Here is a 24,260-nt window from a genome sequence, read left to right on the forward strand (position 1 = left end):
TGCAGGGTATCGCGTTTCCTGGGAGGAATTCAACAGAACAAACACTCGTGTCACACATTACCTGCCCAACATGACACAGGAGTACCGGGTCACCGGACTGACTGCGCTCACTACCTACACCATTCAGGTTGCCGGTATGACCTCCAAAGGTCAAGGTCAGCTGTCATCCTCCACCATTTCCTCTGGTGTGCCGCCAGGTGAGTTTCTTCTCATGTTTTCTCTTACTCCAGGATTGCAGTGATGCCGTCATGTATGTCATCATTCTCTAGCAAAGTGTCTACGTGTTTTCTGTATTATATAATAATGATAATAAAATATTATGATGACTGTAATAATATGGAAACATACAAATTATAATAGAATGACTGTCTAATTTGCATAATTAATTATTATAGCAAATTTTAGTGAAGTCATAATTTTCCAAAAATAATTGTAATGATTAAAAAAATATATATATATATTGCAAATTATAAATTGCACAACTGTTCAAAAGTTTAGGGTTAGTAAGGTTTTATATATGTACTATGAAGAGTTCATTTGCAAAAACCGATAACTCTTTTTCTTTTTCTAGAAATCACGTTTTTTTTTATTGCACATTCCAAGTAATATCAATCAAACTGCAGTTGGGTTGTTTTGATTAAGTATTAGTAACTAAACAAATACAGTTAATTTACCAAATCAGAGTTAATTGAAAGTATGTTTTTTTTTTTTTTTTTTTTACGTATTAAAGGTTTGTTTTATAGCAAAAGCAGATAACTCCAACAGTATTTTTTTTGGCAAAAGCAGATAACTCCACATTTCATGTTTTAGAGTTAAACAAAAACACTCGTTTAATCTTTGTAATCTCTTTAGATGAAAATGTAGATGCCTGACAAAGGTTGTTGTTGTTGTGATCATAGACTGTATGGATGTAATTACACTCAATACACAGAGCTTTTCCCTCACCATTGTAACGCGCAGCTTTTTCAAGGTTCCATGAAAACGTTTCAGCTTTTATTTTCCTTTTACGCCCTGAAGAAGATATCACAGGTTCATCAAGTTTGTCGAAATTATCCATCCTCGATCACTTTTAGCCAGCTTTGACACCTTGTCACCTGACCTGAATACAGCGCACTGATTCGCTATCGACTTATCGGCTTCTGTTCAAAAACAACAAGGGCGCTTGTTGGCTTCTGCAGTAAAACATGAACTCGCGATGCCTTGAAAGTGGACAATACACACTTTTTTTGACAATGTGTTTAGGGTTCAGATCGCGCTATATGTGGAGAATAATGCATGGCAATCTTTAAAGTGGAATTTATCGGTTTTTGCAAATGATCTCTTCATATATATGGTGGATTAGTGTAATATGGGACACCTAAGCTTCAGTGCGTTTATCTCTTCTTTTACAACATTAAAGTGAACTCGATTGGTGTTGAATTCAAGCAGGGGTGTCAAGTTATTGAAATCACTTGACTTCTGGAAATTATGTCAGAAATGTGGCCATGAAAATCATCAAACAGGAAGTACCTCGTGTAAAATTCACTCAAAGGTCAGTGACATAGGATTTAGACAAAATTAATGTTAAGGATATAAATCTGTTGTAAATAAAACAATGTTCTAAATTGTTATCAAATTATATTTGTGATGTATTTGCACAACAAATTTTGCAATAATATTATTAAAATGTTTTAAGAATATTTTTTATTTAAAGAAATCTGTCGTCCCACTTTAGAAAAGGATGTTTCAAAAGTGGGACAGCACGTTTTGACTAATGTGGGACAGTCAAATATTCTATGTTATTCAATTGATAAAATGTGCATTAAGAGAGTTAAATGCCATACATGTAATTTTATTAATTTTTGGGCTTATAATGCAGCAATATTAATTGTTTTAAGATCCGCATTAAAAATTGTGAGACTAGAGGATGATAAGATCTTGGACCATGATAAGGCCATGACTGGCCAGTACTTCTAATTTCTGTTATGGAGTGTTTTTGCCATGACAATTTGCTTAACACATGCTTTTGAAAATACATGTTCCATATTGTTACCATGTGCAGAGTATAGAAGTTTGATAACAATTTTAAAGGCATTCCATGTTCCAAAGTTTGAATCTTTTTCAAATAATTTATGAAATTATTTTGCTATCTTTATTAAGTCCAATTTTATATTTTTGACTTCATTACATGGTTATTATTATTGTTGCTGCCAGAAATCTGACATTTTTAAAATAAATTCCTTTAAATAGTATAAGATTTCAGTGTCATATAGTTGTATTTATAACATTCCACACATGAACATATAGGCTACTAGTTTTTTTAGACAAATTGACGAAGACACATTTATGCACATTTAACCAGCGGTTTTAATTGTGAAGTTTGTAAAAAATAAACTATTTCTAACACAAAACATAGTGTCCCAGATTTGAGTACTGTCCCACATTAGAAAACCCTCCAATTCTTAAACGATTTGGCACAAGGAGCACTAAAATGTGTGCCATTTCCCCTTTTAAGGGAAAGTTCACCCAAAAATGAAAATTCTGTCATTAATTACTCACCCTCATGTTGTTCTAAACCCGTAAGACCTTTGTTCATCTTCGGAACAAAAATTAAGATATTTTTGATGGAATCTGAGAGTCTCAGACCCTCCAGACAACAAGGGTCCTTACACGATCAAGGTCCAGAAAAGTGTCATATGCCATCAATTTATAAATTTGTGTTCATAATATTCAATTTGACATATATTTATATAGAGGAAGGAAAAAATAATTAACGTTAAACCCTAGTGTCAGTGTAAGAGCTGAAAAGACAACTGGTTCTACTGTGTGGCCTTATTAACCTTACTCTTGATATTGAAGTTAATGAAGGCACACTGAATAGAATGGCTTTGTGCATTAATATTCATAATCTTCAGCCCTTTCTAAGACAGAAGCAGAAACTAGTGAGATGAGACTGTGGAAAGATGCTTTGGCGTTGTCCTCTGTAGATGCTTGTAATGAACCATCCGTATGCTGGATGGATCACACAGTTTTTTAAAATCAAACCTATCTTGTCTCACTTTTTGTTCCCTGTGATGCTAATTTGCAAGCTTCTGCTTCTGCATGTAAAAATTAACTGATGCCAGACAGAAATGTGTGTCATGCAAATAAGGACAACGTGCGTCTCTCTTTTATTCTGAATGCTTTTTTTTTGTTCAATATGGTGTGACTTACCTCATTTTTTTTTTTATTCAGCAGGAGGTATTGTGAGTGAATGGCAATAATATTGTTCCCAAGGCTTTTAGTTTTCCCACTGAGCCATTTCAACCATTCATCTTGCATGCTTTACCTCTCCTGTTCCCACAGAGATGCCTGGACCTCCTACCAACATTGCCATCTCTAACATCAGCCCGCGTTCAGTAACCCTGCAGTTCAAACCAGGCTATGACGGCAAAACATCCATCTCACGCTGGCTGGTAGAGGCTCAGGTAGTACAGAACTAATTTACGTTGAACATTCACCTCAAGCGGTCACGTTTATATTAGTGATTTCTCTCTCTCCTTTGTTGCAGATCGGTGTTATCGGAGAAAACGAGGAGTGGGTCATGGTCCATCAGTTGACCAATGAGCCTGATGCACGATCCCTTGAGGTCCAGGGCCTCAACCCCTACACGTACTACAGGTCCACCAATTGAATTCTGGGATGTACTTACATACATTGTCTGTAGGCTGCATCCTAATTTACCATCTGATTATAGATTTCGAATGAGGCAGGTGAATATAGTTGGCACAAGCCCACCCAGCCAGCCATCTAGGAAAATCCAGACCCTACAGGCTCCTCCTGACATCGCCCCCGCAAACATCACTCTCCGCACTGCCAGCGAGACCAGCCTGTGGCTCAGATGGGTGGTACGTATGTGTCCTGGAATGTGACCGATATACTTAAGAGGGAAAAGAATGTGGAATTGATTGTGTGTTTGCTTTATTTTGTTAAGTAATCCTGAGATTGCATTTCCACCCAGAGGAAAAATTTTATTGGTCAGTATTTGATCATTCATAGCTTGGGAGACTTAATGGACGTCCCAGTCTCATGTTTTATTTAAGTAGCAAATTATATTGATGTTTCAGATATTTCTTATTCCTTGTTATTCCTGATTCCTTAGGTAAAAAATAGTTGGCACAAGTGAGACACAAGTGAGAGTTTTATTAATTTGGGTCAAGCTAAAAAAAATTATGAAATTTGCATGCAAATGAAATCATGTCAAACAAATCACAAACAAACAAATCATGATTCATCAATAACTTTTGTAAAATTGATTCTGAATTTGCAAAAAAAAAAAAAAAATAGGAACACATGCAAAAAAAACATGTACAGCTTGCTAGATTCTAAATCTGGGTCTGTATAAAAGGTGTTTATTGTTTTTGAACTGGTTTTGAGGATGGTACACTTAGCATTGCTTGAGGATCCTGCTGCACATGTTCTTTGATAGGAATGTGTCTTTAGAAAGAATCATGTTAGCTGATAGCCATGAAAGGCAGTAAAGAAAAAGTTGTGAAGAAATGGGATGGTTTGGGTGTGTTTTATGCAGATATCTGACCTCGGGTGCGTGATTACTCATTTCGAAATTCAATAACATTAGAACGAGGTTAAAACAAATTAATGCGCAAACGCACATGGTGTGAATTAGGCAGAAATGTTTCAAGGAAGATCACCTGTATGTTTAAATACGATATGAATAGTCCACAGTTATAAGTGAATGAGATCCATTGTCTCTTCTGAAACTCTTAAGAGACATGCGTGAAATTAAGTAAAAGTCTGCATTTGCATCTCTGTGTTGTGGGATAAATAGTTTGGGTATTGGAGATGTTTCATTTGTGATGTTATATTCCTAACAGGGAAATGACGTGGTTGTGTGGTGATAAATCTTCTAAGATGCTAAAATTCCTAATCTAAGTTGAAGTGTGTCTGTATTCTAGCCGCTGCCAGAGTGGGAATACAATGGGAATCCAGAGCTGGTGGGCTACAGGGTGCAGTACTCTCGTCTAGGCTCCAAGGCTGGGGTCCTGTCCCACATCATCCCAGACAGGCAGGAGAGGGAGTTTACCATTGAGGACCTGGAAGAGTGGACAGAATATGAAGTTAAAGTGCAGGCGTTCAATGGCATCGGGCCAGGACCGTGGAGCCAACCAGTTCATGGGAGAACCAGAGAGTCAGGTGAGAAATCTGCTGTGCTTTCTTTCCTCCCTCTCTTGTACTTTGTAAAAACCTTCTTGAATGCTTTCGCAACACTGCTGACCTTTGAATTAATTATGATGGCTGCCCACAAGAACACTTTATTGCTCAAAGGTTGTACTTTTATTGTGCAGGATTCTTAATGGTATTCGCAGTTATGATTCAGCTGACTTTGTATCTCCTAAAATTGCTTAGGAGAAATAAAAATAGATATAAATGAGACAATTGCTGGCACACAGAAAGAGAATATTGCTATTAAATGAATGTGGATCATATAATTCGGATAACTGATGAGATGCATTTGAGTTCATATCGACTTTTGAGTTTGTGAGAATGTTGAGATCTTGTTTGAAACTTTGGAGGAGATGTGAAATTCCCAGGGGTCTTTTTCTCCATTTGCTCTCCATTGCTTAGTCCATTAAAAAGTTATTTGTTTCACAAAAGTTTATTTTTTATTTTTTAAAGAAGTTATTTTCTCATCTGTCAAGCAGTCTGTCATTCACAGTTTGATTAACAGCTGGCTGTAATGTAACCAGACTGCATTGGCATATGCTTTATCTTGTAAACATATGACAGGTATAATGAATGACAAAATGCATGCTGTTCCTGTTTGAAAGTCTGATTGCTCATACAGTTGTTAATTACTTGTTTACTTGTTTTCTCCATTCGTTAGTCCCCTCAAGTGGCCCTGCAAATGTTTCAGCTTTTGCTACCACCTCCAGCAGTGTCCTGGTCCGCTGGGGCGAAGTGCCAGAGACTGACCGCAATGGACTAATTCTGGGCTATAAGGTACATTGAAAACAGGCTTCTTACCAGATTTACTGTTCTTGAGTCCATTGTAGTAGTGAACTGATGCATCTATTTTTCCTCTCAGGTGGTATACAAGGAGAAGGATGCAGAGTCAGCTCTGCGTTTCTGGACGGTAGAGGGAAATACCACTTATAGTGTCCAGCTCACTGGTCTTGGGAAGTACGTGCTTTATGAGATCCAGGTTCAAGCTTTCACCCGTATAGGAGATGGCATGCCTAGTTCTCCGCCCATCTTTGAGCGCACGCTTGATGATGGTGAGAGTCTAAACCACAATTAACAACCACCATAAGTTATTATCTTGGTATGGTGTGCTAGTTACATTGACATTTTTTTTTAAACAGTACCTGGGCCTCCAGTCGGGATCCTTTTCCCTGAAGTCAGGACTTCCTCAGTGAGACTGATCTGGCAACCCCCTGCCCAGCCAAATGGCATTATCCTTGGTAAATTATTTTTATAGTCTCTTTACTACTTGACATACTGTACTATATGATCAGTATCATGAGTAAAATCCACCCACCAAGTAGGACCCTCTCATTGGAGCAGGACTGTTATGTAGAATATCTACAATTTAGTGCAGTTAACCAGCATTCAATTAATATGTTACACTAAATGGATGATCAAAACTTCAACAAGAGTAAGCTAGTAGTGATCCAGGACATTAACTAGACTATTACTAGCCACTGTATTGTATTAAACTTACTTTTTAGTGTCTTTGTTAGCGTGCTCACTTTCTGTGCCAATTGTCCCTGGTTCAGATCTCGCTTGGAATCATGCGAGAAGGACCAGATTTATTGGTGCCATGACCCAGATGGGTGTAAGGCTAGCTTGTAGAGATAGCTGTGCAGGTAACCTCACTTCCTTGGCCTTATTGGGCACACTATGGACTGACGCAAGGGGCTGTGGTCTTTAGCGTCCTTGATATCATGGTCGTTTGATGCTAACTCAAACTCGTCCAGAAAGAGGCAAGTAGGACTAGTCATATTGGTGGAGTGACCCGGATTGGAGTGAGTTTTAGGGAATACGTGTTATAGGGTTGTGCCGATAGACGATATTATCGTGTATCGACGATAGTCAAAGATATCAATGATAGCAAATGTCTTTGTCGATAGTCAAGACGATATTAGGCTCATTGTCCTATTAATGTATAAAACTATTATTATTATTATTATTGTTAGGCGGCCTGTTATTATTGGGCTATAAAATTGTCCCGCTATTTCACCTCAGTGCCGCACTTCACACATACGCGCAAATGAGGATTAAGGCCAAAGTATACTTCGGCCGTCCACGTCCACACACTGTCCTTATTGCGTCATCAAGAAGGCTCGCGGACAGTCGTGCAACCCATCCGAGTGCAGGCAATTCTTTGAGACCGCGCAAGTCAAGTTGGTGGTCCTGCGCATGCACTGAGCTCGTCCCTCCGCACTCTTCTGTGGCTGAGTATACTTTGAATGCTGCGCGGACGCGGTTGTGCGCGAGATGGAACAGAACGGAGCGCGGAAGGCTTCTTTAGGCTTCTCCTCCTCATTGGAAATGGACTCTAAAACTAAGCCCACATCAAAATTGAACTGCAGGGTGATAATCGTTGTTTACAAATTAGGCTATGCCAAGAGTGCAAAAAGAGACATCTTTTAGACATCTTCTTGAACAGCTTCAAGCTATGAATGAACATGACGAAACTGCACCGGCAGGATTTAGTTTTCTTTACAGCACATTAACAAAACACATGGATGCTTATTCTTCATCATTGTTATCATAAAAATATGCAGTTAATAAGTTATCACTCTAAAACTGGGCTATCCGTTTAATTTAACTTTACTATATGAACTTATATGTCACAGTAGGACATGCGGTCCTAATAGCGATGTACTGCTGTATCCGAATATGAACGAGCTGTTTTAAATATTTTTATATTAACATGTTAGTTTTTCAGTATGTTTGAAAGTATATTATTTCGGTTATTGGTACTTCCAGGCTCTCTCTCTCTCTCACACATGTGCGGTTTAAAATCACCAAATAGTTTTGAAATAGCCCATGCACGATAATATCATGTATCAGCGATCTCACAGGCTGGCGATATGACGATATGAAAAATCACCATATCGCCCAACACTAACGTGTTATTAAGGCTAGCTGGTAGAAATAACTATGCAGGTAAGCTCCTTTCCTTGGCCTTATGAGGCACACTATTAACTGACGCAAGATGCTGGGGTCTTTAGCGTACTAGTTAGCATGGTCGTTTGATGCTGACTCAAATCCCGTCCAGAATGAGGCCTGGATGGGAGTGAGTTTTACAGAGGTTTTACAGAGTCCAGCTAGTAGAGATCACTGGGTAGGTAGATCTAACTTCCCTGTCTTGAAGAGGCACACTAGCAACTGTGGCTAGGAACTGTAGCTTGAGTCTTTAGGTACTAGAGGCTGCATTCTTTAGAATTCTTGTTAATGTATCTACCTCTCAGGCTGGTTTGACTCTAGCTCGAATCCCACTCAGAACAGTGCATGTAAAACCAGTTACATGGTGATTAAATTCAGAATCCTCTGATTGTAATGTTTATGTGTGTCTCGTCTCTAGCATATCAGATTGCTTTCCGGAAAAACTCTTCTAGTATTACCTCTGCCAACGTTGATGTTCTCAACCCAAGTGCACGACAGTATACAGCGAGTGGACTGAAACCAGAGAGTGTTTATGTGTTCCGCCTCACGGCCCAGACTCGAAAGGGATGGGGAGAAGCGGCAGAGGCACTGGTGGTCACTACAGAGAAGAGAGGTACTGCTTCATCTCTCTTTACAAGGTCAGGTGCTTTTTACTACATGTCATTGATTACAACAGCTTGTCTGATCTCCTCTCAGCACGCCCTCAGCCCACAAGTCGTCCCGTTGTGCCTCAGGAAGAGGTCCAGGCCCGCAGTGTGCTGTTGTCATGGGAACCAGGTAGCGATGGTCTGTCTCCCATCCGATACTACACCGTCCAGTACAGAGAGCTGCCCGACAGCAATTGGACCGTCCACTCGGCATCGGTCAACCATGAGGCCACATCATACGTCATAGACAAGTAAGCCTGAATTGAACCTTTGGCAAACTTTCTAAACTTTGAGGGTCATAGAGGACAAAACTGGTGGTGCCACAGTCCTACTGAGCTTTTTTCCTATTCGCAGGCTCAAGCCTTTCACTTCCTACCAGTTCAGAGTGAAAGCCACTAATGATATTGGGGACAGCGAGTACAGCGACGAGAGCGAGGCAATCACCACTCTACAGGACGGTAGGGGCAACTGCGAAATGCTTTAATGCTGTCAGGGAACAAGTTCCTGAGGCTTGAGATGAATCATAATGTGGCCAAAATAGGACACAGTCAGTGAAGGGGAAAAACTGCAGGGTTACCTCATGCTTGACCTTTGGCGTTTAATGAGAACACTGCTAACAGTTATACCACTAACTGGTTTCCACTCTTGGTTATTCCACTCTTATCAGGGTCTTTGTAGCTCCGCAGTCATTAACTGAACAAACTGTCTGTTTGTGTTCCATTAGCACCCGACAGAGCTCCCACAATCCTCTCTGTGACACCACACACCACCACATCTGTGCTGGTCCGTTGGAAGGTGAGGTCCGATTCATCACGCTGTTCTGAGAGGGAACACGGGTGTTTATCTATTGTTGAGCGTTGTGTTTACAGATGGGAGATAATGACATAATCTGTTCAACCCCATCCAGCCACCCCCCGAGGAGGAGATCAATGGTATTTTGCTTGGTTTTCGAGTTCGCTACAGAGAACTGCGCTACGACCGCCTACGCAGCTTCACAGTGCGCACAGTTATTAGCCCGTCTGCCAACTGGGCCGAGCTCACAGGTGAGTCTTCATTCAATTTACTCAAGTAAAGAACAAAGATTAGTATCTACTTGTTTATCTAGTCCCTTACTAAATTTACAGTGGTATATATATATATATATGCAGTAGGCGTTTGTCTCATGGTACAGTCATGGTATAATATGATGACTTGACATGATATGACTATTGTATTCATGTTTAGTATTATTACTACCATGTACTTAAAAAAAACAAAAAAGTAGCAGTACCATGGTACCAAGCAAAAAAAAAATTGTTAATGTCTGTTTGTTCAGTTTTATTAATTTATTTATTAGACTGATGGGTATTGCCAACAACCCTTAAAACTGGAAACCAAGTTACTACTGTACTACATGTATTAGAACATGAAGAGATAAGCTAATTCAGCAAAAAATGCTAACTCATTTGTTTCGTGTTTCCTTGTAACGGCAGATTCTATGGTGGCTCATCTCATTACCATGCATGTAATGAGAGCTTTACAGTATGAGGGCTGTGCTAATTGTCTCCTCAGCAGTTGGTTTCTCTCTTAAAGTCTGAAGTGCTGCCAGCCTTTCTGCTAGCATGAGCTAATGCACTAATCCAGCTCTTGTTTCTCTCTCTCTTAATACTTCTCCCTCTTTACCTTTGATCTTCCTCACTGCCATCCTCTGCCTCCTCTCCCCTCTGCCCTAACGTCTTCAGCTCCCTACAGCGTGAGGAACCTGACCGAATCCTCACTTACCCAATACGAGCTGGACAGTAAGTCCTGAGATTCGCTCTCGCTCTTTCATCAGTGTTTCTATCGCCATCATTTATACCAGTGTTGGGAAAGCTACTTTAAGCTGTTCAACTACAGTCAAACTAGAATATTGAACATTTAGCTAAAATAAAGCTGCAAAGAAGTTATATTTTTGCATATTCTATATATATATATATACTCACACTACCATTAAATTAATAGCTAGGGGAAAAATGAGAGTAAAGACATTTATAATGTTACAAAAACATTATATTTTAAATAAATGGTGTCCTTTTGAAGTTTCTATTCATCAAAGAATCCTGAAAGTTGGATAATAAGAATTTTTTTCAGTACCAATCAGGAGTGACAGAATTAAATTACATTTCAAAATATAATATTAAAAATGTTCATTTAAACTGTAATAATATTTCACAATATTACTGTTTTTCTCCGATTAACAAAAATTGTGATAAGAGCTTTTACTGTAAGTAAATAATATATTATTTTTAGGGCCGGGACTCGATTAAAAAATTAATCTAATTAATTAGAGGCTTTGTAATTAATTAATCGAAATTAATCGCATATAAATATTTGACCTGAGAACAGTGAGAAGTAAGTTTTTTTATATGGATTTTTAAATTTCCCATCCACAGGGCCAACCAAAGCGGTCTCATCTACTTCTTTGTCCATGTTCACTGTGGTTTGTTTTTGGCTGTTTCTCAATATGCGTTCTTCAGCGATCTTGCGTCCTTGTGTTCTCGTTCTACGTCATCATTAACCGTCGAAGTTCAGTTCCAATTCTCAAGAACGCAAGTACAGAGGATGCATGAAAGTGCCCGGATATGTTCTTGAAACTGAGGATGCATCGAGTGCAGACTTGAGGCTGTGTCCAAATTCAGGGTCTGCATCCTCCTTAGGATCCTTCCTACCCGGTTGAAGGAGGAGGGATCCTCCGACGTCCGCAAAACCCGGAAGTCGGTGTTTGTGAATTTGGACAGCCTACCCTTCTTTCAGTTCCCTCCCTTACCCGTTGCTCATATCCTGTCGCCTAGCAACCGTGACAGCGCCAAGCAAGAAGCGGGAAAATGCACAAACAAAGAGTTATTCTCCTCATTTTAATTCTTTTGGAAGAAATAAAGCAATTAAATAAATTAAATACTTTCTTTGCTCGTTGTCGGAAGGTTTTTTATATCAGACTACAAGACAGTCACATCCAGGTAAGCCATTATAGCCTATTTTTATTTGTTTTTAAGTATTCTACTAATTTCTCCTACGAATTCATTGAGCCGAAGCATAAACTTTAGCTTGTTTTGTCAGAGAAACTCCTCTCCCACTCCGCTACCGCTCGCTTCGTCCGCCATTACGCTCTGCCGAAAAGAATTATGGGATAGGTAGGACGGGAAAGGATCCACCACACCCATCCTTCCAATTCGGGGAAAAGGAGGACGTATTTGTGGGCCGCATTTGAAGGATCCTACGAATTTGGACAGCCTTCGTCGCGGCACTGTGACGTAACATCCTTCAAATGAGTACTCCGAAGGATGCAGACCCTGAATTTGGACACAGCCTTGAGAGAATCGAGCCGTTAGAAATCCCAGAAAACGCTGTGGGCGGCCGGTGTACGGAAGCCTGTAAGCTTTAAAGTCGCTCTCACAAATACTTAACGGCTCTTCAAGTTGAAAGTAAACATTTATCATTTTGTTTTGGTTAATTTTAATAAAGTTATAAGACCCGGAGAAAGTCTGCATTTTTATTGGCATATTAAAATGAATCTTAACAGTAAAACATATAACGCTGTAAAATAAAACAATACAATTATATGAAAGTAATATCTATAATAGTATGAAATGTTTTAATACGTTATGACATTTTGTAATATTTATTGTTCATTGGCCGTTTCTTATGCTGAGACTATGCGGTCAGTTAAGCAGGAATGCAGTACATCTCAATTCTCATAAGTGTGCGTTCTGTGTTCTCGCGTCCTTCCGAGTTCGTTCTTCCAAGGAAGCTTGGCAAGACCGGTCTCCACGAGAACGCAAGTAGGTGCTCCAGTATAATCGGTCCGCCGAAACTCATCCAGTGAGAAACGTTCCGCGGTGCAAAAAGAAGTGCGATTAAAATGCGTAAAAAAAAATTAACGCGTTATTTTTGTGTAATTAATTAATCTGAATTAACGCGTTAAAGTCCCGGCCCTAATTATTTTGCAAAGTTATTCTTAATATTAGTTACAAATACTATTATTTATTACCATAAAAATGAAATTTAATATTATTTAATATATTTAAAATCAATTTGTATTATTTTACTATTTTGCATATTCATACAAATAAAGATGTTCACCTTTGCACATTGACTCAAATCTGTGAATAACTTTTCACACTGGTTCTTTTAAATGAACTATAGATGAACATTAGCTTGTTGGTGGAAAAATTACACTGTTTTTAAAACAGCTGATCAAATGTCACGCTACTGAAGAACGTTAAGTTAGCAGCTATCACTAATTTTTTAGTTAGTCACTCCCCAACACTGCTGTCCACTCATCCATTCCCTCCTGCCAAACTCAGTCTCTGAACTCTAGTAACATCTCTTTCTCACACCTCGTTTATTTGCTCACACGAGAGCCCAATCTCATTTGTCTCTCTTCTCACGTCTGGTCTTGTCTGACTGTGCCCATTTCTCTCCACACTGTCATTGACTTTTCCTCTCAACATCTCACTTCATTGGAACGGGATCATTATGTTTTAGCACCACTTAAGGTTTTATCATGCTATATTGAATAGAGAGTGTATGTGTGCACATTTTCTCCATTGTTCAGATCTGAATAAACACAAGCGCTACGAGATCCGACTGAGCGTGTATAACGCAGTAGGGGAGGGGCCCACCAGCTCGCCACAGGAAGTGTTCGTGGGAGAGGCGGGTAAGGGTACAAATATTCCTCAATAAGTCAATGTTTTTGATTTCACAGTCTAATAAAACGTGCAGTAGTGCTGTCAGTCAGTATAAAGTCTAATAAATCAGTTCAAACTGTCTAGGATTCATCGTCTCTCTCTCTCTCTCTGTTCTCATCAGTTCCCACCGCTGCACCTCAGAATGTCGCTATCCAGTCCTCAACAGCTACTCAGCTTGATGTCACATGGGACCCTCCTCCAGTGGACGCCCAGAATGGGGATATTCAAGGCTATAAGGTACAACATTTCAATGTGATTCAGCTAGACCTTAAAATATTGCTGTGCTCCAGTGAAACATGATAAATCCTTGTCTGCCAATATGCCAACTTGAGAATATTGTTTTTTCTGATAATATTTCAGCAATCAAGTGTGTTTTCTGTTAGTTGTTTACAATCAGATTCACAAATGAATCACTTTTTTTAATCTAATTGCTCACATGAGTCTGTAAAAATGGCTGAAATTGTTCACAACTAAAGGTATGTTTAAAAAAACCTTTTCCTTTCCTTTGTGAAAAGTTTCACATAAGGATGACAACATTGTCTGAACAATCCCTGTTTAACCGGATTTACAAAAAATGACTATAGGTGCTTTATTTTGCATGCCAGGCCAGTAGATGGCGATGTCACTTTGTAAAGCAACACTACACACCTGCACATATGTAATATACATGCAAATTACGTAATTCTGTTACAAAACTAGTTATTCCCCAAAATTGTTTTTAAAGGTGCATTGAGTTGCTCTAGGCTAGCTAGCATTAGCATCTTGAGTTAAACACTGCACTGTCATCTATGGACGTGGATCAGTATCATATTCTATGTAAATGGTCTAAATTAACGTTTTATGTAAACTACATTGATACTGATCATGTGTTTTTGTTAGTCTTTCTGTCTTCTGAATTCAGAGCTTTTCTGCTTCTTCAGTCATACAGGTACTGATTGTGTGAGTCAAAACGACAGATGTCATAACAAAGTTATTGTTTTTGGTGTGAATAGGCCAAGAAAGCCTCATTCTTCTCTTCTATTCTATTAGAATTGAGTAATGACTATGTGACTAAGTGGTACTTAGTCTGATAGACTGATTTAATCAGACACGGTCAGGCTTGGTCTGAAAAGTTTGAGGACTGCTGGCTGCTCTAAAATATTAAGCTTGATAGCCCATCAGATTTACATCTTCTGAAATTATTAATTTGTGTGATTTGTGTCTTTCTAGATTTATTATTGGGAGTTTCAACTGCAGAATGAGACTGAGAGACTCCGCACTCTCTTTCTGCCGGAGCTGAGCGTCAAGCTGAAGAACTTGACTGGCTACACCACCTACATGATCAGCGTGGCTGCTTTCAACGCGGCAGGCGACGGCCCACGCTCGCTGACCACCAGAGGGCGGACTCAGCAAGCAGGTGATCCGCTGCACACAAGTCCATGCCAAATATATCAATCAACAAGCAATGAAGTGACCTTCATGCTAAAGCCGCTTAATCTGAAATGCTTTGGGAGAATATTCTATATGTTTGATCCCTGTTTTCCCAAAGCTCCCTGCTGAAAAGGTTATTAATTTTCAATTGGACGGATCACATCATACAGATTGCATGAGTGCTGTGGTGTTAGACTGTGAAGGAGATGGGTTGTTTCTGAGTATTGGGGGTAGTGTGTAGGAACGGAAGCTTGTGACAGTTCATTTAGGATGGGGAGCTGGGAACCGGGTTGGAGAAAATGGGCCACATATTGAGGAAGTGCTTTTTGGCAGGTCAGCATAAGGAGAACTGTGTTCCAAGTGATTGAGAAAAGTTAATTCAGCCTTTTCCGCTCCCTTAAAGACTGTGACAGTATAGTGAGGAAGGAACAATGAGAACAGTACAAGCGAGACTGAATCTTGGCTCAGCTTACACTAAGACACTGGGAGATGAGCCAATACGAGCCCCCGTGCCAATCTTCCGGAGGGCAAAAAGCTCCTTACATTACTGCAACATTACCCTGACCTCTAACAGAAGAAGAGTGCTTAAATATACATGTGCTGAGAAGTTATTTTTTAAGGCGATCTGCATCTAGCTGTATCCACCTGCCAAATAGTAGCTGAATTGCTAAAAAATATAGGGAAAAAATTCTTGCCAGCACAATATCTAGATAATATAGCATTATACAACACTGTTCAAAAGTTTATTTTTTATTTTTAAAGAAATCAATACTTACAGTCATGGCCAAAAATATTGGCACCCTTGGTAAATATGATCAAAGAAGGCTGTGAAAATTAATCTGCATTGTTAATCCTTTTGATCTTTTATTTAAAAAAATTACAAAAATCTAACATTTCACTGGATAATAAGAATTTAAAATGGGACGAAATATCATTATGAAATAAATGTTTTTCTCAAATACACGTTGGACACAATTACTGGCAGCCCTAAAAATTCTTAGGAGTAAAATATATCTGAAGTATATTCCCATTCATATTCCCAATTTTGAGCACTCCAGGGTGATTATGAAGATGAAATTATCCAGCCATGGCTTCCTGTTTCACAGAAATATAAATAGGAGGGAAAATAAAGCCCAAATTCCCCTAATCATCCATCACAATGACAAAAACCAAAGAATATATTTCTGATGTGCAGCAAAATGTAATGGCTTTAAGAAAAGAGCTAGAGCAGTGAAAATTCCCATTTCTACCATCAGGGCAATAATTAAGAAGTTCCAATCAACATAAAATGTTACAAAACTGCCTGGAAGAGGACGTGTCTCTATATCGTCCTAATGCACGGTGAGAAGGAGAATTTGAGTGGCTAAAGACTCTTCAAGGACCACAGCTGGAGAATTGCAGGAAATAGTTGAGTCTCGGGGTCAGAAAACCTTTAAAAAGTCAAACAGCACCTACATCATCACATGTTTTTTGGGAGGGTTTCAAGAAAAATTCTCCTAGCTCATCCAAAAACAAACTCCAGCATATTCAGTTATCAGACACGACTGGAACTTCAAATGTGACTGGCTTCTATGGTCAGATGAAACTAAAAAATGAGCTTTTTAGCAGCAAACACTCAAGATGGGTTTGGTGAACATAAGTACCCCATGTGTATAATGAAATATACTGCTGTATTTTTTATGTTGTGGGTCTATATTTCTGCTGGAGGTCTTGGACATCTTGTTTAGATACAAGGCATCATGGATTCTATCAAATACCAACAGATAAAAAATCAATAAGTGACTGACTCTGTTATAATGGGCCATGTTTGAATCTTCCAACCGTACAATAATCCAAACACAAACCTCAAAAACAACACAAAAATGGGTCACTGAGCACAAAACCAAGCTTCTGCTATGGCCATTCCAGTCCTCTGACCTGAACCCTGTAGAAAATGAGTGAGGTGAACTGAAGAGAAGAAGCACCATCATGGAGCTGTGAATCTAAAGGGTCTGGAGTGATTCTGGATGAAGGAATGGTCTCTGATCTCTTGTCAGGTGTTCTCTAACCTCATCAGGTATTATAGGAGAACATTTAGAGCTGTTAAACTGGCAAATGGAGATTTCAATAAGTATTGAATAAAAGGGTGCCGTTAATTGTGGCCAATGTGTATTAGAGAAAAACATTTATTTCATAATGATATTTCCCCCCATTTTAAATTCTTATTCTCCAATGAAAGGTTAGATTTTTGTGAATTATTTAAATAAAAGATCAAAAGGATTAACAATGCAGATTAATTTTCAAAGCCTTCTTTGATCATATTTACCAAGGGTGCCAATAATTCTGATCACTACTGTTATATTCAGAATCGATGCATTAAAATTGATTATAAATGACAGTAATGATGAAAAATGTATGAATGTTTTTACAGAAATCATAAGCTGCAACTATTTTCAACACTGATGATAATGAGAAATGTTTCTTGGGCAGCAGATCTGCATATTAGATATAATTTCTGAAGGATCATGTGACTGTGAAGACTGGAGTAATGATGCTGAAAATTCAGCTTTACCATCACAGAAATAAATTACATTTCAAAATACAGTTAAATGGAAAACTGTTGTTTTAAACTGTAATAATATTTTACAATATTTCTGCTTTTACTGTATTTTGATCAGATAAATGCAGCTTTGCTGAGCAGAAGAGACTAGATTAAAACGCTGAAAAATCTTGCTCCTAAACAGTAGTGTGTATGATAAAGAAAAAAAAAAAAAAATTTCCTTAAATATTTATGACACATTTCTCTGGACACTTGCAGCATCATACATCATATACAGTCTAATCTCAATTTCTGTGTGAAACTGCAAATGTTTAAAAAAATATATATATATTGTGTAGGCACATTATTGTTTCCTTCCACATATTTTAATATGGCTTTGTTAATGCCAAATGTGTTTGTGAGGGAAAAAAAAAAAAACTGAGACACCCAAGATAAAATCCTGATACCTTTATTGCCTGAGATAAATGTGACTGTAAGGACACACAACAGATTTTGATTTTAGTAGACTCACATCACTTACTTCAGCAAGAATCATATTATTGATCTTACAATTTGATTTATACCATGTATTATGTTGCAGTTCCTAATAAAGTTATCAGCCAACTGCGAGTAACTGTTTTATTTACTCACCAAGGTCAATTTTTACTCACATTTGGCAAATGTTCATTTTTAGCCCTGGCTACCTGTTGAAATCAGTCAATCAAAATGCACTTTTGTGAAATCATGTTCTGGGTTTAATAAGATCTTCTTTTACTCCACAGCTCCAAGCGCTCCCAGTTTTATCCACTTTAGTGAACTCACCACCACCTCGGTCAACATGTCCTGGGGTGAGCCCAAGCAGCCCAATGGCATTGTGGAAGGATACCGTGTGGTCTATGAGCCCTGCACGCCTGTGGATGGTGAGAAACTGCACCATACTAAAAGCTTTGGCTGAGAAAATTATTGAGATGTCTGTTAGTCAGCAGCTGATTTACACCCTTTTTAGGCCTGTCATGCTGTTTTAAACTTACGAATGTCTGAAATTTACTCTCCAAATGTGTTCAAGATGAGGCTTCTTTTGGCATTTAATGAATGGCATTGCTCTGTGACGTTCCCTCCCTTTACCCTGTTATTGAGCAAGGCATGGTTAAGAAATTGCAAAGTGTGGTGCGTTGGCCAAATTCCACTGTAACTGGGATCAGAGGAATTGCTGTGGTCCCATAATGGCTCCAGAGTGGTCAAGGCTTTGGGGGAAAACAGATGTGCTAGGCTGCTGTTTATCATTGGCCGTATCTCAGAATCTGGAGGATACGCCTCAAAGGCAAAGGCCCAGCTCTCTCTATTAGTTTAACCCTTAGAGCATGACCTCATGCAGTGTTCGCACGTATGAGAATTTGACTGTAAAACATTAAAAGCAATGCCTGTGCTTTTAATGTAAAGGGGTGGTGATGGCGCAGTGGATAAGACACATGCCTTTGGTGTGAGAGACCCGGGTTTGAATCCACTGTGAGACACCAATGTGTCCCTGAGCAAGACACTTAACCCCTAGTTGCTCCAGAGGCGTGCGACCTCTGACATATATAGCAATTGTAAGTCGCTTTGGATAAAAGCGTCAGCTAAATGAATAAATGTAAATGATGTTGCAAATTAACAAAATAATAGATTGAAAGTGTAATTTCAGTTTAGGTTTTAGTTTTTGCCTTAGCTTTTGTACAAATTAAAGTAAAGTAAAGTAAAGTCGTGACGTATTGTCAAGTATGGTGACCCATACTCGAAATTGGTGCTCTGCGTTTAACCCATCCAAGTGCACACACACAGCAGTGAGTAGTGAACAAATGCACGCACACGCACACGCACACACACACACACACACACACACACACACACACACCCGGAGCAGTGGGCAGCCATGCTGCGGCGCCCGGGGAGCAATTGGGGGTTCGGTGCCTTGCTCAAGGGCACCTCAGTCGTGGTATTGAGGGTGGAGAGAGCGCTGGACATTCACTCCCCCCACCTACAATCCCTGCCGGCCGGGGACTCGAACCCGCAACCTTTCGATTACGAGTCCGACTCTCTAACCATTAGGCCACGACTTCACCCATTAAATTAAAGGATAGGATCAAATGCATTGTTATAAGCCATGGTCAGAAGTATCAAATATATAACAATTTATATATAACAAATTGCTAAAATTACGTCCGGCACATTCAGCAAATTAAAAATGGAAGGTCGAGTCACATGCATTGCATTGTGGGATACAGTACCCTACCTAGTATTCTTTGTTGCATACTGGACATTTTAGCAATGTAGATCAATCAGATATTCTATGCATACAGAAAATTGGCATACTACTGCATACATTTGCAAAGACCAATTACAACTCAGCAAACAACTATGCAAACAGCTGTAAGAAAGAAGACCGATAGTAATTCAAAATGCAAATATTAACATTGTTACGATTATCGTACATGTTGAATACTGAACATTCTATAAGTGTAATCCAATGGACGATCCTTAATTAAAACCTTAATTTTAGATTGTACAAAAATATATAACCAGAATTTTAATTAAAATACACTTCCGTTTAAAGTTTTGGGGTCAGTACAGTTTGTTTTTTTCATGTTTTTGAAAGAAGTCTTTAATGTTCAGCAAGGTTTTGAATACCACATTTGCAGTTTATTTGAATAATAATAATAGTAAACTGTAATGTTGTGAAATATTATTATAGTTTTAAAAAACTGATTTCTATTATAATATATTTTAAAATGTGATTTATTCCTGTGATGGCAAAGCTGAAGCTTAAGCAGCCATTAGACATAGAAAGTTCAAAAGAACTTCATTTGAAATGGAATTATTTTGTAACATTATAATTGTCTTTACTGACACTTTTGATCAATTTATTGCATCCTTGATGAAGAAAAGTATAAATTGCTTTTGAAAAATCTTACTGACCTCAAACTTTTGAACAGTAATGTGTGTTAAATATAACTCAATAATATCAACATGCAGTGTAAAAATTAGTGCTTGTATGTGTCATTGTTAGTGTTTTACTCTAGCATGGTATCTAGAGTTTGAGTGTTTCCTCTACAGACTCCTCTCCTCACAATTCAGGTGTCAGTAAGGTTGTCACTGTGGATGTGAAGGGCAGTGCCCCCTTGTGGATGAAAATCAAGGATCTGGCAGATGGAGTGACCTACAACTTCCGCATCCGTGCTAAAACCCTTACCTATGGACCAGAGATCGAAGCCAACATCACCACTGGCCCTGGAGAAGGTCTTGTTGCCTTGCATTTAGCTCCATATTTACTATTTTGTAATGACTCTATAGCTGAAGTGTTTAATTTCTGCACCACTAGAACCTTATTTCCATATTTTGTGACACAGGTGCTCCAGGGCCTCCGGGGGAGCCATTTATCTCTCGTTATGGCTCTGCCCTGACTCTCCACTGGTCCAGCGGTGACCCGGGCCGTGCTCCCATCACACGCTATGTTATCGAAGCAAGACCATCTGGTAAGTGAAAAAGAAAATAGCAGAAGTTGTTCAGAAACACAGCATTTAAGGTCGTTACAAAAGGGAATAATGGCATTCTGACCATTAACAGATGAAGGACTGTGGGATATTCTAATCAAAGACATCCCTAAAGAGGTGACATCCTACACTCTTAATCTGGATACGCTGAGAGAAGGGGTCACCTATGATTTCCGTGTAATTGCGGTGAATGACTATGGCTACGGTTCTCCAAGTGCTCCTTCTCCTTCAATATCAGGTCAGAACCAGAACTTGCACGCCAGAAAAATCCTAAATGGTTTTGTGTTATGTTGTGCAAACCCATTTTTCTGCTTATTTTCCCTTTTACCAGCCCAAAAGGTCTCCCCCTTTTATGAGGAATGGTGGTTTCTGGTGGTTATTGCTCTCGTGGGCCTCATTTTCATCCTTCTGCTCATCTTCATCCTCATCATACGGGGACAGAGCAAAAAATACACCAAGAAAACAGACTCAGGTGGGTTGATAAGCCAAAAACACTGAAAATAGATCCATAACATCTCTCAATTACCCTGATTGCCCTGTCCTTCTCTGCTGACTCACGTGACTAAATTGAAATGACCTCAAATTTAGCTCCATTTTCCCATCACTGGTGGGTATAAGTGATTTTCCACTTGAGAGAGGCTCAAAGAATCAATAGCAGCATCTATTTTGCTTCAATTGGTTGTGGTCATTACTATAAACATGATTGCTGACTCATTCTGCTGCCTCACGCAAAATTACATTACTTATCATTTCATGTCTTGTCTCAGCTTAGAAAAGAAGGTGACAATCAAGTCTTTTCTCACTATTCTTGAGTAGTTTCACACAAAACTCTGAGGTTTTTGCCACTTATGGACCACAAACCCTTAAGGCCACAACACACCAAAGCAGCATAAAAGAACTAGCGGTGATGAAAGCCGATTGTGTTGTCGCCTCACATTGTGTGCATCGGGGCCAGAAAGTCGAGTTTGATCACAGGAGAAAGACTATGGCCAACTAACGCATACATGCAGCAATAGCTCAATAGCTCTCCATACCAGCAGGCGGCAGTAGTCTGTATTAATCATTCAGAAAGGTAAACCAAAAACTAGGACTGCAGATATACAAACTTCAATTTCTAGATGGCCATGTCATTATAAAAATGTTTGCAGATTGGGATGCACAGGTAAGATGAAGATGTAAAAAAAATTAACCCTCTGTTTGAAACCTCTTGACTTTGTCATTGCATGCTTTCATTACTTTTAATTTTCTTCTTGTGCACTGGTTTGCTAAATTGAACAGCCAATCAGATTGATCTATCTCACTGACACCTAGTGCCAGCAGTGTGGAACACACTGCAAAAACATGACAGGCGCTAAACGATGGATCAACATTGGCTTGGTGTGTCACAGCCTTTAAAAAAAGCCATCCTTTTGACTGACTCAGCCTTTTGTTTCCAGTTGGAATGGTTAAAAATCCAACCAATTGGATTAGAGCTTGCCAGATCGAGTGCTTTCTATTAGGGCTAGGCGATAAACCGATAACGATAATCGTGATATAATTTTCCTCTATAAAACGATAACAAGAGTTCGATAAATGTTCTATATAATGTTTATGTGCCAAAAGCAGAACAGAGCAGTGCAACTGATTTGAGCAGTGCCACACAGATCGTTTAATCCGCTTGGCTCAAAGTTCAAATGGCAGAACAGCGTGACCTCACTAGAGAAGATGTGTTTACTCGCTGATGAGTCTCGGTAAAAGAGCACTAAACAGCGCTGTGAAATCCAGTGTGAAGCACTTGAATTCAGTCTTATAAATCACACAAATATGATTTAAACTAGTTTAAAGCCAGATGAAACGGGTGCTGATAATAACACTGTGTGCAACAATACTATATTTTGTATCTACTGTAAGCTTTTCAAACTACAAATCACCATCATTGACCATGGATTTACTGTAGTAACAATTGCATTGTCGTATTGTGGCAGAAATGTGGGATATTCATATTGAATTTTATCATATTAATGCAGACGTATTAAATGTATTGAAGGAGTAATGAAATATAATTACAGTGTTTTTGTGAACTTTAGAAATTCATTTTTATATTAAGTTTTTTTCTTGTTGTTGTTTAGGAAAAATGACTGAAAAAAATGTGAAGAGTTCAAAAAAGTGTTTCTTCATGTTCTGACCATAAAGAGTAGTTTAAAACCACACTTAATGGTCTGGTTTCTACAGCTTTCACTTAGGAGCAAAAATCTGCCCTTAAACTTGAAATAAATCAAAATTTTAAACTTATCATGATAATTATGAGTATCGACTTATTACAAAAATTTCATCGTGATAATTTTATTTATTTTTTTGGCCATATTACCCAGCCCTACTTTCTAGTTTTGTGTCCAATATGGACTGTGGGCTCCATACATGTTGCAACTTTATACTGGGAGGTCTGGAGAGGTCAGGTTGCGGGCTGATCTGTGTGTGTGTGTGTGTGTGTGTGTGTGGGAGGGAGGGATTCTCACATGGCTGCTTCTAAGCTCGGTCAGCGTTTCGCTCCCATGGTCATGTACACAACGAGGCCAAACACAGAGCCGTACAACTAGAGATTAGTGGTTCAAGATCTGGGCTGGTAGGCCTAGTGATAGATGAGTTTGCATGAAAATACCACAGTTAGATTAGATGGACAACATATTTTGATGTCAACAGCAAAGTGAAGTAAATTTCTGTGTACTTAGATAAGCATCTATTCATTTGGATTAATATATAATTGTTTGAATGGATGGATTAATGGATAGATGGTCCTCATAGGTTGTCCTCTTATCTCTGTAGGTGCCCACTCGAATTGCACATCTCTGCCCCTCTCCCATGGAGAGATGGTACGGCTAGATGAAGGACGCTTCCCTGCCCTGGAGCTCAACAACCGTCGACTCTCGGTCAAAAATTCCTTCTGTCGTAAGAACGGAATCTACACCCGGTTAGTATGTACTAATGGGGTCCACTCATTAGAAACGTACAGTAGCATCACTTCACAGAGGGAGCACAACAGACTCGATCAGTATCTAGTGGAATAGTTTGCTCTGCTAATATAAAGTTTTTTTTCTGGAATTTTCTTTGAGGTAAACACTGTCAGTATGCTGTTCGGGACACTGTTTGCACAATGGGTTTAATTTCCAAATGGCTGGAAACAAAGCGCTAGAGAGGAATGTATTCTGTCCACACATAGAGCTTTGGCCCGGCTGTTGATTTAAATTCTACTTCAGCCATCCCTTAAATGGATTTAGTTGGCATGGATTTTAATGACATTCGCTCTTTTCAAATCTCCAACTGC

The 24,260-nt window shown here is 39.0% G+C and overlaps 1 protein-coding gene across 1 annotated transcript in view; it reads left to right on the plus strand.

Moving 5' to 3' along the window:
• The window catches only part of LOC306869076 (protein sidekick-2-like), a 64,798-nt gene that overhangs the window by 32,210 nt on the left and 8,328 nt on the right, over window positions 1-24,260 (plus strand). Inside the window, exons 20-42 of the mRNA XM_079415667.1 lie at window positions 6-197; window positions 3,325-3,446; window positions 3,530-3,639; window positions 3,716-3,866; window positions 4,935-5,172; window positions 5,864-5,979; window positions 6,065-6,254; window positions 6,342-6,440; window positions 8,570-8,764; window positions 8,848-9,049; window positions 9,153-9,256; window positions 9,523-9,593; window positions 9,706-9,841; window positions 10,520-10,576; window positions 13,372-13,473; window positions 13,626-13,741; window positions 14,714-14,900; window positions 18,215-18,352; window positions 20,544-20,705; window positions 20,816-20,941; window positions 21,033-21,197; window positions 21,291-21,431; window positions 23,762-23,906. Coding sequence (XP_079271793.1) covers window positions 6-197; window positions 3,325-3,446; window positions 3,530-3,639; window positions 3,716-3,866; window positions 4,935-5,172; window positions 5,864-5,979; window positions 6,065-6,254; window positions 6,342-6,440; window positions 8,570-8,764; window positions 8,848-9,049; window positions 9,153-9,256; window positions 9,523-9,593; window positions 9,706-9,841; window positions 10,520-10,576; window positions 13,372-13,473; window positions 13,626-13,741; window positions 14,714-14,900; window positions 18,215-18,352; window positions 20,544-20,705; window positions 20,816-20,941; window positions 21,033-21,197; window positions 21,291-21,431; window positions 23,762-23,906 — 3,265 coding nt within the window. The remainder of the gene's footprint in view (window positions 1-5; window positions 198-3,324; window positions 3,447-3,529; window positions 3,640-3,715; window positions 3,867-4,934; window positions 5,173-5,863; window positions 5,980-6,064; window positions 6,255-6,341; window positions 6,441-8,569; window positions 8,765-8,847; window positions 9,050-9,152; window positions 9,257-9,522; window positions 9,594-9,705; window positions 9,842-10,519; window positions 10,577-13,371; window positions 13,474-13,625; window positions 13,742-14,713; window positions 14,901-18,214; window positions 18,353-20,543; window positions 20,706-20,815; window positions 20,942-21,032; window positions 21,198-21,290; window positions 21,432-23,761; window positions 23,907-24,260) is intronic.

This window comes from Barbus barbus (genome assembly GCF_936440315.1).
Source record: "Barbus barbus genome assembly, chromosome: 4".
Classification (NCBI taxonomy): domain Eukaryota; kingdom Metazoa; phylum Chordata; class Actinopteri; order Cypriniformes; family Cyprinidae; genus Barbus; species Barbus barbus.